Below are 15,395 nucleotides of genomic sequence, written 5' to 3'. Positions count from 1 at the left end.
AAGAAGTAACATAGCACCCAAACATAATATTAACATTATCATTATTTTTACAGATGCATTTATGTTTTATCACCTCTTTTCTATGAAGAGCCACTGAGCCTTTTGCCAGGTGTTATGGTGACAAGAATCTGTTATAAGAAAGGTTAACCATCAACCAGCCAGCATCACATCATCTAGATTCAACAATATTTCTGATTTTTTTCCACCATATATCTTCATCTATAGTGGTGACAGACTGTTAAAGAGATGCTTCAATGACAGTGGGGATCTATATTCAGTATATTCAGCTGGGACAATATGATTCGTCAAATTATAAAAGTAGGTGAAATAATCTGACAATACGAAAGTGGTGTGAGTGTGACCCAGATTCTGGTGGATGCATTACTTACGCACAGCTGCCTGTCTCTGCCTCTCCACACTGCAACTGCCTGCCTGCCATTCACACGCAGCTCCGCACACATCACAGATTTCTGTGGCTGCAGCATATGTAGCCCATTGCTGCAGGGCGACATAGGAAGTAGTAGGAGAGGAACACATTCAGGGATAAGGATCAGTTGTCTACATGGTTTCCTATAATGCGGTGGTTGTTCACTGCACTCATCCAGAATTGGACTCCCATAGGCATTTTTCTACATGGTTTGGACCTACTATTTATATGTGAAGGACATTTTTGAGTGAGTTAAAGCAGACAAGCAAATGGGGGGGTGGGTTTGGAGTATTAAGCAGCCGTCCATTCAGGTTCCTGCTGAGGCCAGCAAACAGACACCCAGATGGAGAGATAAAGTGAAAAAACATTGAGGTTGCAGGCAGAGTTCATTGAGGAGAGAGGAATGTATGGTCTGTTTTGTTTTGGTGAGGGGTTGACTCAGAGAGCAAATGTGTGTCAGCGAGCAGTAATGAGAGTTATGTTAATTGTTTTGCCTGAGGTTTTTTTTTTAAACTGTTTTAGGCAACGTGGTATTATGAGGGTCTGTTTTTTTGTTCCATGACTCCCTCTGAAAGAACAACGGGAGAACTGGAGACTTTTCGGAAACAGGGAATCCTTTTTCCATTTGACGTCACAGTAACATTGTGACTAGGCCTTGTGATATGCCATCCTCAAGTAAAAGAACAGCCAGTCTCCAGATTTAGGTGATACTGGTGATGATTAAAGTGTAAAATGGATAGCAGGTATAAATGAAAATCATGAGCAATGCTTCTAAGAAAAGGTGCACTGATTAGGCTCAGTTTTCAAGTTTTACAAGCATCTTAATCACAGATTTCTCAATGTGAAAACACAACAGTCTTACTCATTAGCATTGAAAACACTCTCTCTATATATCAACAGTACTATATGTAGTCAGTCAGCCTATTTCCAGCTCTTTGGCCCAGTTATGAGAAACTTGGTAATGCGAGGACTCGCTGTTTGGTTTTTTGCATATCCATGAGAGCTGTCCATAATAAGCTTAACATATTCATGACTGCTAGCAGATTAAACTTATTATACCTTATAGAGACAGCGTTTGGTATTCAGAGGGGACCAGAGAATCAAATGAGGGATAGTGGTAACACACACACACAAACTGAGACCGAATCAAACATTGGACACCTTTCAGTATATTTAAGATATTAAAACTTTTTTCCACAATGTAAACACAAGTCCCCACATTCTGCTGGAGTGCTCATGGTGACGTAACACTTTCATATGAAGATAATTAGGCTTCCCGGGAATGACTCACCACTGTTAGTCAGTTAAAAACAATCTGAGCCTGATGTTCCATGTCCATCCCCCCAAAAAATTAAGTCATATCATGAACATAACAAGACGACAACCTCACAGATAACAGTAGAAAATAGCCTTTGAAGCTAATTTGATATTTAGAAGCTTTTTAAACAAGAATTTGCCTCTGAGTTTCTGAGTGAAATATGAGTAGTTTAATGGAACTGCCTGTGTTAAATGTTCCTTTAGCCATTCCAGTACTTAGTTCCATTACACTATTAAACTGCCCACACCCAGAATCATGAAACAAGTTGTTTAATGTAGGAAGAATGTGAGTCAACAGAGTTACAAAGATGCATTTGTATTAGTTAATGTGGCTGAAACTGTAAATAAACAATGTGTTACTACATTTGCAAATTTAACTTTAACCGACATTATTTGGTATTTAAGTTAAGAGACTAATAAATGTGAGTATTGTAAATGACATCCAACTCGAAAATCAATATACTGTCGACACTGGTGTGTATGTTTTGCACATGAGACTAGTACTATAGTTAGTGATGCACAGTTGAAAGTATTGTGTATTGTGTATATTTCTGGGCTGCATTGTGTCTTCTCTCACATTGAACTTTTGTACATCATGAGCAGTGCTGGATGGTGATGTGTAGTTTTGGTTTTTGTTGTTTTTTGTGCATGTGTGTGTAGTTTTACTAATGACATATGCCATGAATGGACTGTGTCTTGGATTGCTGCTGATTGTTTCTCTTTCTTCCTTAGTGTGTGGGTTTTTTGTTGTTGTCTACGTTAGGTTTTCTGCACACACTGCAAACTAGTTTCCCTCTAGGATAATAATAATGTGTATCTTAATCGTAAATCTTAATACCAGCAGTGTGCATTTTCAAGATAGGAATGTGTTTTGATATCTCATAAGATAACTTTTTTTTTTTTTTTTAAGAAAAATGCTTCGACCTGTTGACCATGTTGGGACTGAGAGCAAATCGGGAGGTTTTGCATACATTGATTTCTATCTTCCCTTTTATATGACTTCTTTTTCTCCTGTTTCCCTGTCTCCTGCAAGCCTTTCCACAGGCCTTAAATAGCAGCAGATCAATACACAGAGGACTGCCAGCTAAGAGGGGACGTATGCCACGGCAAGGAGTTGAGTTTTCTCCACTTAGTGTAGAAAGTGTGTAGGAAGTGCCAGTGATTTGAATACAGGATGTTTCCGATCAGTCCCAAACATTACCAGAGCTGGGTTAACTCCACTCTTTCCTCAATTTCTTCAATGTGATACCTGATTGTATGGCATCATGGCAGTTCTTTTGGTATCATAACATAAACAAGCTGGTGTTATAACTATGCAGTAAATAATATTTATTAAGTAACTACACCATAAAAAAGTATGAGCTGGCTACAGTACATGCAGTATTACAGCCTGTTTCCCTGCAAAGGGAAACTTCAAAGGTCAGAGTGGTTACTGAGCTGCATTAGTGATGGAAATACTCATCTTCACTGCAATCAATGTCTGTTCTCACAAAACCTTTTGTGGTTGCCATGGTTACTGACCACACCTCCTCTTCTTCCTCCTCAGGTCTCTCTTCCTGTGCGAGCCATTGGCATTGCTGGGGGAGCCTGTGGGTGCGTTTTTTTATTGTATATATGGGGAACTGTTACTAAGAGAGGAAGAGGTGGGGGGGGGGGGGGGGGGGGGTATTTTTGGACTAATGGTCTCCATTCTGTCATTGCCACTGACATAGACGGCTCACCAGATATGAGATTGGAAAATGTGATGTGGAGTCCTGGAGGGGATACAGAGTCACAAACAAGCAGACTGAAGTAAAAAAGATTGTAGACAGACCAGCTTGTTTCAATTTCAATTGCTTAAGTAATGACCACATAGAAAAAGTGTCAGGCAGGGGCATGTCTAGCCTACCTAGGAGATTTGAATAATCAAAAGATTTGGACTCATAATAAGCTCATTATTACGTATATTTATCTTGAGCTGTTTTACCTAGATGGGAATTGCGTCTGTGAGCATGTGTGTCTAAGCCTATTTAAAGGACAGATTGCCTAATATAGATTGAATGTGTGCATGTGAAAGACCAAAAACCAGTATAAGGGTCCTGCTTATCCTCTCAACTGGATTGCGTTAATCTACTAATCGAGATCCATTTACATAACTGCTTCAGTGCAGCTGCAGTTAAGCAATTACTGCCCCCATTTCATTTGTTTTCCCACCCTGTGTTATCTACCCTCATTCCCAGACTTGAACTTTAATCTTAGTCTTTCCTCTGAGCCCTTCTCTTTACAAGTCCTTTTGTTGTCTGCTTGCTTTCCTTTTTGCCTGGGCCCCCCTCATCTGAACGTTAATGTTTTCCTTTCCCAGTGCTCCTTGTGGCAAGTTGCTCTGTCGTGTGCAAGAAGCTACAGTACAAACAATCAGTAACTTATGTTTGGGCTCAAATAACATGCTGCTGTCAGAGAATAAACCTCACATCAAATATTACACTTAAAACATAGATTTGGGAAGGTTTTCACAGTTTTACCTGATTATTGTTGCTGAATGATGATGATGATGATAATAATAATAATAATAATAATAATAATAATAATAATAATAATAATAATAATAATAATAATAATAATAATAATAATGATAATAATAATGATACACACCTTCATTGACCAAAAATCATATAGGCTATTTCTTTATTATATTAATCTAAACAACAGTGATAAACAATTTAAAAAACACCAGAAGGTACACAACAATATTATGTCTTGTATCCTACATACATCTGTATGGTGGTGGTGGTGGTGAAGGGAGGTGGGGGTTAAAGATAAATAGCACAATGGCAGATTAAATGTTTTAAATAGTTTAGCAAAGTTTAGTGAACGGAAACAACATGCCATGTGCTGCCATCTCCTGGTGGTGAACTGATAATACATGGCAAAACACACCGAACAAGGATTTACAAAAAACAGAGCAAACGTTAAACGAAACATACAGATAAAGTATTGAGGCTCCTTACTATGGACATTTAAATAGATAAATAAATATCCCTGAAACCCAGTTTTGGAAAAAAAAAAATCTTTCGACAGTTGATTGATTTTGACTGACGGCCATCATTTAAACGTCTCGCTTTTTCAGCCAATCAAAAACGCTTCAAGAAACCCGAGCCTTCGTCTTTGTCCAATCACAACACAGAGAACAAGAAGTGGGCGTGGCCATCATGTGAAGCAGCTGGCAGACGGTGCTGTGCTTAGTGTGTGTGTTTGTGAGTTTGACCACGAAGAAACAGCGGACAGGCTGAATTCACAAAAGCGAAAGTGAAGAATGACTTGGGACACCGAATAGCGAAGAAAGTGAAATAGCTAAGCTTTCAGCAGAAGGATTAAAAGTAAACCGGCGCTCTGGTCCTAAAGGTGAGCGGACAAGAGTAGTTTGAACATGACAAGTTAGCATTAGCAACAAAAAACACCTGCTAGTTCAGCTGCCTGCCACATCTACCAGGCTTTTATATGTCAGCTAACTTAGAGAAAGACTTTGACACCGTGTGCACACTGTATTCTAGTTGTTGAGGTCACCATATGCATGTCCAGTCCACCGGTGAAATCAGTGTCATTGGAGCTGTTTTTTCTTTAGCAAAGAGGGGGCTTCCCTGAATTCCTGCGGGACTCATCACGTTTCCAGTCAGGGCACTTGAGGGATGTCACCTTCTCAATATAGCTGCACAGGGCTCACCTGATAACATCTAAAATAGACTGCATGAGACCACATGGTTGGTTTTGCTGTCACGGGAAACAAAAGGTTGTCAAAATGCTTTAAGGAGACACCTGTTGTTGTTGTTGTTGTTGTTGTTGTTGTTGTTGTTGTTGTTGTTGTTGTTGTTGTGTGGTTGTTTTGTAATAGAAATGTGTGGACCCTTGGCACAGTAGCACATGGTCAGCATGGAGCCTGAAATTAATGCCTTTTTTTAATGGTATATTTGTTACCAGTGGATAACATTGGCAGACTTTGTTGATTCTATCCAATTAGATGATGACTATTATTATTTCTCTTAGCCTCACATGATTGTTATAATATTTTCATGCTAAATATCATGACATTATGCTGTATTTTTTTTATTCCACCAACCCATTAGTTTTAGAGAGCACTCACAAGAGCCTCACTGGTTCGTTTGTGTGCTCTGGACTGTTATAGTTGAGTAAGTGGAGGGGTGTTGAAATGGAAAGAGAAAGTGTCCTGTCAGAACAGCTGCTACTCCCCCACAGGTGCTGTCTCTCCTTCCCTGTAACTTCCTTCTCCTTCATACTCTTACATAGTCAGCTGTTTCTCCTTGAACAGGTGCTTAGCATATTCAAATAAAAGCATATTGTGAAACGTCTTTGTGTTTGTGAACACACACTGGTGTGGTCTCTGACTGTTGCCTGTTTATTTTTTCAGCCATGGATCCACCGCCGACCGGCGCCTCATCCACCCCAAGACTCAGCCTCTCATCCCTGAGGACGGGCCCTGCCTCTACAAGCTCATCTGCTACCACATCCACACCATCCTCAGACCGGCCTAAGCCTAAACTCTCCATGCCAACAGCTCCAACAACACTGTCACCTTCTCCCTCCCCCGCCTCCTCTCAGGCTTCTCCTGGTCTTTCTTCCCGTTCCTCCTCCCTATCCACACCGCCTGCCTCCCCTCTTCGCATGCCCATCAGAAGCCCCTCTCAGGTGGGCAGATCTCAGCTCAATGCAGCCTCTACGGCAAATCCCCCATCTGGAGCCCATGCCACACCTCTACAGCCTCCTCCCACACCTGAACCAGGTGAGAATCAGACTCTGACATTTGACCTATTATAATCATAAAACAAAATCTTTACAGTTCAATTTCACCTCCTTCTTCTCCAGCAATCAGTGCAACCAACACTCCCAGTGTGCAGTATAAAGTGTTATGTCTCCATGACAACTACAGACATTTCCCACAACATGTAAAGTAGCCTCTCCCATTTTGCTGACCTGAGAAAAAAAACCTGTCTCACCTCTATCTTTTCAACTCTGCTTAGCCAAAACCCAGTGTGTGAAGTTCACATAACAGGAGACCTGTCAGCTCTTCTGGCAATATCATATTTTCATGTACTGCATGACTTGGCATGGCATTGACATCCAGATATGTAATTACTGGAACGCGTGAAAACTAACACCATAGTCATTTAATTTGGACCACGGTTTTTCCATCAGAGCTTGTGCTGTTAAAAATACACTGTGATAACGCATGTGTCTACTTGTCCAGAATTGAGTAGATAATATATTGTAGCTAATAAAAGTTTCTATGTGTAGCAACCAGGAGCTACTGTTGACTGCCTTGAACAAATATTCAAGCTATCAGTTGGTGGGTCTAGTTTTGAACAGCGAACCAGAGAACTGTGGAGCATCTGGTGGAAATTACTGGATCCCATCACATTTCCTTTGCCCTCTGAGACAAGCAGTATCATTTCCAGCCTGTGGGCGTTTTGGCATCTTGGAAAGTGATTGTTACCACCCCCGTCTTTTTCCCAGTATCACAAAGATTACTTCTCATTAGATGCAGCTCTTGCTTCAGAGAGGCACAGAGTAGCAGAAGTCATCAGCCTAAAGAAGATGATAATTAAACCAACAGGTTTCAGTGGGACAGTTTCATCAGGAGAGGAGCTTTTTCTGGAAGGATCTGACTCATGCTCACACTCTGGGATCTCTTGTGTTATTAACTGCCACAGTGCTGATGGGTTGTGTGAATTGGAGTGTTTCCATATTTCTGTTCCTGTTGCGTGACCATGCGCAAGTATTTTAAAAAACTGTGATTGTATTTATAATACTCAAAGAAGTTTTATTTTTTAGAGAAATCATTTCTCAATTTTTTAGTTTACAGGCATTTAAATGAAAGGTTTCCATGTTCAGATACATTTTATTTGAACACATGAAATTGAAAGAGCTTGCTCAGTGGTTTCAGGACATGTAAAACAGGGTAAGCTAAATATTTTTGCTGATGTGGTACAGTGTCAGGATTAGACAGCTGGGTTGGTAAGACAACAATTTTGAGTGTGTGCATTTTGCACACATGCTTGTCAATATCAGCTGCAGATAGGACTAATGATATTACACATTTTCATGTTTAGTTTACATATTTTTGTCTAAAATTGCAACTAATGATTGTTTTCATTATCGATTGAGTTATTTTTCTCGGTTAATCTATGAATTGTTTTGTCTATAAAATGTCAGAAAATACCCACTTTGATTTCATTAAAGTCAATGTGATGTCTTCAAATATCGTGTTTTGTCCAACCATCAGTCCAAAGTCAAATCATGTAGTCTACTATCATGTCTGACACAGAAAAGCTTCAAATACTCAGATCTGAGAGAGCTGCAACAACTGAACATTTGGAGTATTGGCTGGAAAAAATGACAAAATCAATTATTTGATTATCAAAATAGTTGTTAACAAATTGATGAATCTACCAATTATTGCAGCTTTATTTATGTCAGACAAGTAGAACAAATTTTTGAATTCACTTTTAAGTTATCTGTCCATTTACTGAAGGGAGAATTGCACACTTAAATCATCAACAGCCACAAAATGTACTCAAGATGTTTGAAATGATTTAATGTTGTATAATGTGTGCTTAGTTTTTAATTTTCTGTTTTCTTCAGATGAGCCAGAGGAGGAGGTCAGTTTTGAGGATCTGGAGTCCAGAGCAAAGTCAGGAGATGCTAAAGCACAGACCAAGGTCAGTGTTTACAAATAAATTGACTTTAACGACCATATGGTGGGCGCACAACAGATCAGCCAACTAATGATAAATGATACTTCAGAATGACATATTGCTGGGAAGGACAAGTCACCTAAGTCACAGTAATGCTTGCCCTGCAAGTCCAACTGTCTCTGAGTGTCTGTGTGTGTGGGTGTGTGTCCAGATGGGGCGTTACTTCCTGGCGCTGGCAGAAGAAAAGGACGAGGAGCTGAACAACTGTACAGCAGTCACGTGGCTGATCCAGGCTGCTAAACAGGGCCGCAAGGACGCCGTCAGGCTGCTACAGCAATGCCTAGCCTCAAGAAAAGGTACCAAAAGATTTCCCATGTGCACTCTCAATCTACAGGTATTAAATCATTGGTTTGATGTTAGGAATTGATTAGACTGCCCTTCAGCTGATGCTGAAAATAGTTTGCCATCATCAGTGTGCAAATGTCTTCTTGTTTTTCAGGCATCACTCTGGAGAACTTTGAAGAGGTGAAGAAGTTGTGTACAGAAACACGTTTTGAGAGAGGAGTTCGGAAAGCCGCTTTGCTCATGTACTGGAAGTTGAACCCAGAGAGGAAAAAGTCAGTGGCCGTTTCTGAGATGCTAGAGAACGTCGAACATGTCCACACAGAGCCAGGTATGGAGAGAGGATATACTGTCATTTAACATTTCTAATAAAATTACAATGAATGAAGTATTACATAAAGTACATACATGGGAAAAAATAAAGTATCAACATGCTAAAGGAATTTTTTGTCCCTTTTATTTTTCATCTGCAGGCAAACCAGTCTCCCCGGGCCCAATTAACAGCTCCGCCAAGAAACAAAGGAGAGTCCTGGAAACGATGGTCACCAGCGAGTGTATGTATGATCCAAAACATGACTTTTAACACACACAATTAAAAAAAAGTCTTCACTAAAAGGATTGGTTATGTACAATTTGTCATTTATTCCCATTTGAGTCATGCGTAAGGTAACCCAAGGGGAATAAATACATCCTTTTTATTGAATCACTTTTTAACAGATACCATTATAGATACAATAAAAGTTATATTTTAATTGTAAATTAACCTACAAGATGTGTCCTCTGTTTGTCTTTATAGCCAGTTCTCATGTCGGTCTGGATGACTTTGTTGAGATGACGAAGAAGTACGCTCAGGGTATTGCGCCGTCAACATTCATGGCTGCTGCAGGAGGCACTGACGATGACGATGATGATGACGTAGTTGTGAAAAATCCAGATGAACTGCCCCTGCACCAAAAGGTGGGAACCAAGCAGATGAATAAAATTCAGTTTATCTATTTAAAAAAAAAAAAAAAAAAAAAAAAAAAGAAGATTTCTTCTTAATACCTTTTATTGGACAGTGACAGTAAAGTTGTGACAAGAAATGAGGGGGGAGATGGGGAAAATGTGGAAATTGTGGTTCATGATTTGGACATTAACCAGTGCAATGTGTTTATGTGGAAATCATTATTTATGTTTGTTGCCTGTTGTTAACACCATAATGTATAATGTTAGACTTTCCATTTTCTGTCCCACCTGTATGTGGGTCAATGACGTATAAGGATTTAGAACAACTCAATTGTAGAATAATAAAAACAAGCATATCTAATGCAGTAGTTCAAACATTCAGAATGTTGTGTACCTGAGATCCATATTATACATTTGAAATTAAGTGATTTTAGTGGGTTTTTCAAGATTAATTGGCACTGGCCTTAAAAACAGTCATGTGGTGCGACCATGATTCATCTTGAAATAAATTAATTTACTTAACACGCTTCACATCTTTTTTTACAAGTTTTCAGTAATATAAAGTGTTTGGAAACAAAGTATTTGCTTTTTTTTTTTTTAAATCTTTGTAAATGATGGTCTTTTATTTATATAAGACATTTCAAGATGAATCATGGTCGCACCAAATGACTTTTTTTTAAGGCCAGTGCCAATTAATCTTGAAAAACCCACTAAAATCACTTTCAAATTGTAATATGAATTGTCAGGTACACAACATTCTGAATGTTTGAACTACTGCATTAGATATGCTTGTTTTTATTATTTAAAATTGAGTTGTTGAAAATCCTTATACGTCATTGACCCATGTGTACTTAAACCACACAACCTCCTTTCCTATGCTTTTTGTAGTATAAGTTACAAAATTGCCTCCTTGTTTCAGTCTGCTGGATCAAACACAAATGGGAAGTATAGTTTATCCTACTATTCAACCTAGGAGTAAAAGCATTTTATCAGCTGATATCTGCAAGTGTGCATGACATGTCTGAAAATGGGAGCGGACCAACAGCAGTGCCCAAACACTGTCTAAAGTGTTACATTATATGTTCAATGTTGTTATAGTCAGTCTTTATCTTAGGCCTACTTGGATTTAGCTCATCATAAGTGATGCTATTTAGATCACCATGTCCCTATTTTGATGGTATTGATTGCACACTGAAAACACTGAGAAAAACTACAAGATGTGTTATTACATTTATTTCACAGTTTTGAATATCGATCAGTCACAAATGAGAACTTCAATTATTTGCTGAGAAAGTGTGGAGGAAGCACAAGTACATTTTCTGTGATAGGAGTGATATATGGTGCTATAGTGAGAGGGCTTACCAAAAGCTTCCATAGAAATTCTCCTCTTTTATAATAAGACTTTGGGACCTCAGTGATGTTCTGACCTCACCTCTTCATTTGCTTCAACCAGCTGCTGAAGTTCCCCCTGTACGCTCTGCTGGAGATCAAGGAGCACCTCATCGACTGGGCATCACGAGCTGGCATGCAGTGGCTCAGTACCCTGATCCCCACCCACCATGTCAACGCGCTGATCTTCTTCTTCATCATCTCCAACCTCACCATTGACTTCTTCATCTTCCTCATCCCCTTGCTGGTTTTCTACCTCTCATTCTTCTCTATGGTCATCTGCACACTGCGTGTTTTCCAGGTTGGTAACTTCTGTTTCTGCAGTTAAATGCATGTTTAATTTTGTAAATTCAGAAATTAACAAGCATCGGTTTCTACAGAATTCAAAAGCGTGGGAAAATTTCCGGGCTCTGACAGACCTGCTTACTCACTTTGAACCTGGTCTTGATCTGGAGCAGGCTGAGACCAACTTTGGATGGACACACCTGGAGCCCTACCTGTAAGTGTGCCTCTATTTACCTTCATCTATGTGTAAACATCCATTTGTTCGCTGAGTTAATCACTTTTTGTGTTCACCCTGTCGTGCAAATTAAGTTTTTGCTTGGTTCAAGCAGGTTTTTGTTTTTTGTTATGGTAATGATAACTAATGATTTTACTTATAATCTCCAGGACAGGATAAATGAAGCTTTTAATCTAATTTCTTTAACCTAATGGTTAAAAATAAACAAAACTGAAGTGAAACAAATCCTCAATTTTTTTTTCTCAGGTACTTCCTGCTCTCAGTGGTCTTTGTGGTTTTCTCCTTCCCTGTGGCTGACAAGTCCTGGATCCCCTGCTCAGAACTTGCCACCATCGCCTTCTTCTTCACCGTCACTGCCTTCCTCAGCCTTCATGCCTCTGCTCAGCTCTTTGCTCGTAAAGCCCTCGCCACTGAGGTCCTCTCTGGGGCTTGCTCCCTCACTTACCTCCTGCCAGACTCCCTCTGGTTCCTCAAGATCTTTGGGAAGACGTTCATCACTGTGCCTCTTGGGGAAGTAGTGGTGTTAAACCTGGGCGTGCCCTGTCTCCTGTACGGCCACCTTTTCTATCTGCTCCTCCGTATGGCCCAACTGAGAGGCTTCAAGGGTATCTACCTGTGCCTGGTGCCGTACCTGGTTTGTTTCACTTGGTGTGAGCTCTGTTTAGTGTTTCTTAATAACGCCTCTGCAATAGGACTCATTCGGACCTGCGTTGGCTATTTCCTCTTCCTGTTCGCCCTGCCTATACTCTCACTTGGCCTGGCTGCGATGCTCATCGTCCAGTTGCTGCAGTGGTTCCTCGCTCTAGAAGTGGTCAAGATGGTGGTCACACTTATTATCTGTTTTGTGCCAGTAGTCCTGAGGCTGTGGACTCGCTTCAGTCTCAACCCCATCGTGGTTTTCCGGTCATTGTCCAGAAGTAGCATTGTCAAGCTCATCCTGGTATGGCTCAGTGCAGTGGTGCTCTTCTGCTGGATGTATGTCTACAGGTCTGAAGGCATGAAGGTGTATAACTCTACCCTGACATGGCCTGAGTACAGCAACCTCTGTGGCCCACAGGCCTGGAAAGAGTCTAACATGGCCCAAACTCAGATTCTCTGTTCACATCTCGAAGGTCATCGTGTCACCTGGACTGGACGTTTCAAATATGTCCGTGTGACAGACATTGAGAACGGGCCCCATTCCGTTATCAACCTGCTACCTGTATTTATGGGGAACTGGATGCGCTGTCTCTATGGTGATCCATATCCTTTGTGTGATGAGGTGAAGAACGTCACAGCGGAGCCTCAGCCCCTGCCTGCCCTGCCACCCCCTCCAATAGATCCCCTCTGTAAACTTAAAAAATTAGCCAAGCACGAATGCCACATCAAACGCTTTGATCGATACAAATTTGAAGTCACGATGGGCATGCCGCTGGAGAGAAAGACCAAGAACGGTACGATCATAGAGGATGAAGATGCGACTAAGGACATTGTACTGCGGGCGAGCAACGAGTTCAAATATGTGCTTTTACACTTGAATACAGGAAGCCTGGTGGAGTTCAGCACAATTCTGGAGGGACGTTTAGGCTCCAAGTGGCCTGTGTTTGAACTGAAAGCCATTCACTGCATCTCCTGTGGCGACACCCTCGTGCTCAGCCGCAGACAGTATAAGATCGAACACGACTGGAGGCGCACGGCTCAGAACGCCCTTCAGTTTGGCTTTGACTTCTTCTTCAACCCCTTCCTGACCGCTCAGCTAGAGCAACACATTGAAACAGAGACTGAAACAGAGATTGAGACACAGGTGGAGTGATAGAGAGAGAGAAAGACAGACAGAATTAAAAGCACACCTCTGAAGACATGAAATGTTGATTCTAAGATGTGTGATAATGATCATTGTACCTTCAGTTGAAGAACATTGATTGTATTCAACTGTTCTTAATCAAATCTAATAGTAAAATAGGCAAGTTACCTGCCAGTAGCCTACTGTTAGATGGAGTACAGATATTTAGACATTTCTGTCTTCTGTCCTGTGTTTGCATTATTATAGCGTTTGAGCCAAAACGTGTGAGACTACATAATATAATGAAATTAAGTGTACTAAGGGGAGAAACAGAAGATTTTAGATTAAGTTTACAGCTTATTGCCTAACACTAAAGGAAGAAACACACAATCTAAACTTCCTCAGCTGTGGTCAGCTGTGCGTCAAAAACATTTCATCACTTTTCACTTTTTCATGAAGTTATTTTGATTTGGTCTGCGGTACAAACACTATCTCTTGCATCCGATTTCATGTTTATTTGTCAGTATCATGACATATGTTGTGGCCAAAAATCATCAGTATTTACATTTTACAGTTTGCTTGTTGAACTGTGGACAACTCTTATTAGATTGTTGTGTATGGCCCCACAAAGAAGTATGAAAGGAGATGTCAGATCATTTGTTTGGCACAAAAAGTTGCAAGTATGATGTGAATTTGTAAGAGTCTTTATTGCTGTTAAGCTTTAATCATTTAATATTATACAGTAGATGTCAAACATGTCATTTTTGAAGTGGTTGGTATTGGAAATGATCTTAAGTGCCTTATACAACATAGTCTATAAAATAAACTCTGAAGATAATTTAGAAGAAAACAAACTAAATCATGTCTGCAATCTTTTACTTTTCAAAGCGCACCTGCATCAGAGCCAATATTTATTACAGAGCCATTATCCAAGTTTATCTCTGCCTTCTGTGCTCTCCTGTTCCACCTCTAACTCCTCTTCTTTCTCCTACTCTGCTCGTTTTCATGCCTGCTGTGCAGGGATTTAATATATTGAACATTTTCAGTCCCTGAGTGATGATGTGTTTTAAGTTAGGATGTCACTACTGTTTTCTATTCTGTGACCGATAAATATGATGAAAACATTCGCTTGTCCCAGTTTTTATTTGAATAGTAATTGCATTATATCAGTTCAGAACACCACATTTCAAGATTTGAAGCTGATTTCAGGATTTTAAGCATTAATTCATGTGCTTATCATTTATTTTACTGTCAAACATAGGTGTGACTAATAACATTATTCATGACGGAGTCATCGTTAACATAATCATTTCCACCTGTGCCTTTACTGCTACGAAAGGTCAAAAGGTCTATGAATGTGATATGTTTGAAAAACAAAACCAGATTAATTTCAGTAAGATTGATTCAGATAACAAAAGTATGTGAAGAGCATGACGGAGAGGCTTGACATGGTAGAAGAAAATAATGTATGATGGATTTACAGTCGTTCTTTCTGAAGTTTGCTGTCCCTGATCTGATAAGCACCAGATTCAGCTGCACATGGCTGGAAAACACACATACATCTTTTCATCTTTTTTTTAAATAAAAATGTGTGATGCTCATCAAGCAAAGAGGCCAAATCTAAAATATTAGAAAAGTCTAGTTCACTACTAACTCAGTTTGTGAACCATTTGTAAAGAAATATGCAGGAATGTTATTGTATTCAACTAAAATGTAACCTGGCGCCCATCATTACCACATCCTCCAGTTATTGGTAGTTTAATATGCAAAAAAGGAGGCCTGAAATCTAATCTGAGGCGTGACAGAAAAGGTTTGGTAAGCATTACGCTAGTGTGTGCCAGTCATTTTGCCAACAGATGTGATAACTGTGTAACAACACTAGGTGGTGCCTCAGACTACATGACTATGCTGATACCACTGCCTAATGACCCCATGTAGACCTGTATAAATTGAAGCTATAAACATGCACATTAACATAATAGCTTATAATGGTTTATATAGCTACAC

At 39.9% G+C, this 15,395-nt stretch overlaps 1 protein-coding gene across 1 annotated transcript; it reads left to right on the top strand.

Annotated features, from left to right (window-relative positions):
- The first annotated feature begins 4,999 nt into the window (after window positions 1-4,999).
- LOC133985488 (wolframin-like) lies at window positions 5,000-14,530 on the top strand. The gene is made up of 10 exons (XM_062425137.1): window positions 5,000-5,125; window positions 6,147-6,518; window positions 8,378-8,454; window positions 8,642-8,786; window positions 8,930-9,103; window positions 9,246-9,326; window positions 9,569-9,729; window positions 11,171-11,407; window positions 11,487-11,605; window positions 11,873-14,530. Exons 2-10 carry the CDS (start codon window positions 6,149-6,151, stop codon window positions 13,416-13,418), a joined length of 2,910 nt encoding a protein of 969 aa, XP_062281121.1. The 5' UTR covers window positions 5,000-5,125; window positions 6,147-6,148; the 3' UTR covers window positions 13,419-14,530.
- The last annotated feature ends 865 nt before the right edge of the window (window positions 14,531-15,395 follow it).

Source organism: Scomber scombrus, chromosome 9, assembly GCF_963691925.1.
Source record: "Scomber scombrus chromosome 9, fScoSco1.1, whole genome shotgun sequence".
Classification (NCBI taxonomy): domain Eukaryota; kingdom Metazoa; phylum Chordata; class Actinopteri; order Scombriformes; family Scombridae; genus Scomber; species Scomber scombrus.
The sequence above is the reverse complement of the archived record's forward strand: the minus strand, read 5'-3'. Positions and strand labels throughout refer to the sequence as shown.

Bases quoted from the DNA above. Each gene is read 5' to 3' on its own strand.
- LOC133985488 (XM_062425137.1), top strand. From the start codon at position 6,149: ATGGATCCACCGCCGACCGGCGCCTCATCCACCCCAAGACTCAGCCTC. The intron at 9,104-9,245 runs GTATGGAGAGAG...TTTCATCTGCAG, and splicing joins ACATGTCCACACAGAGCCAG to GCAAACCAGTCTCCCCGGGC. The intron at 9,730-11,170 runs GTGGGAACCAAG...TGCTTCAACCAG, and splicing joins AACTGCCCCTGCACCAAAAG to CTGCTGAAGTTCCCCCTGTA.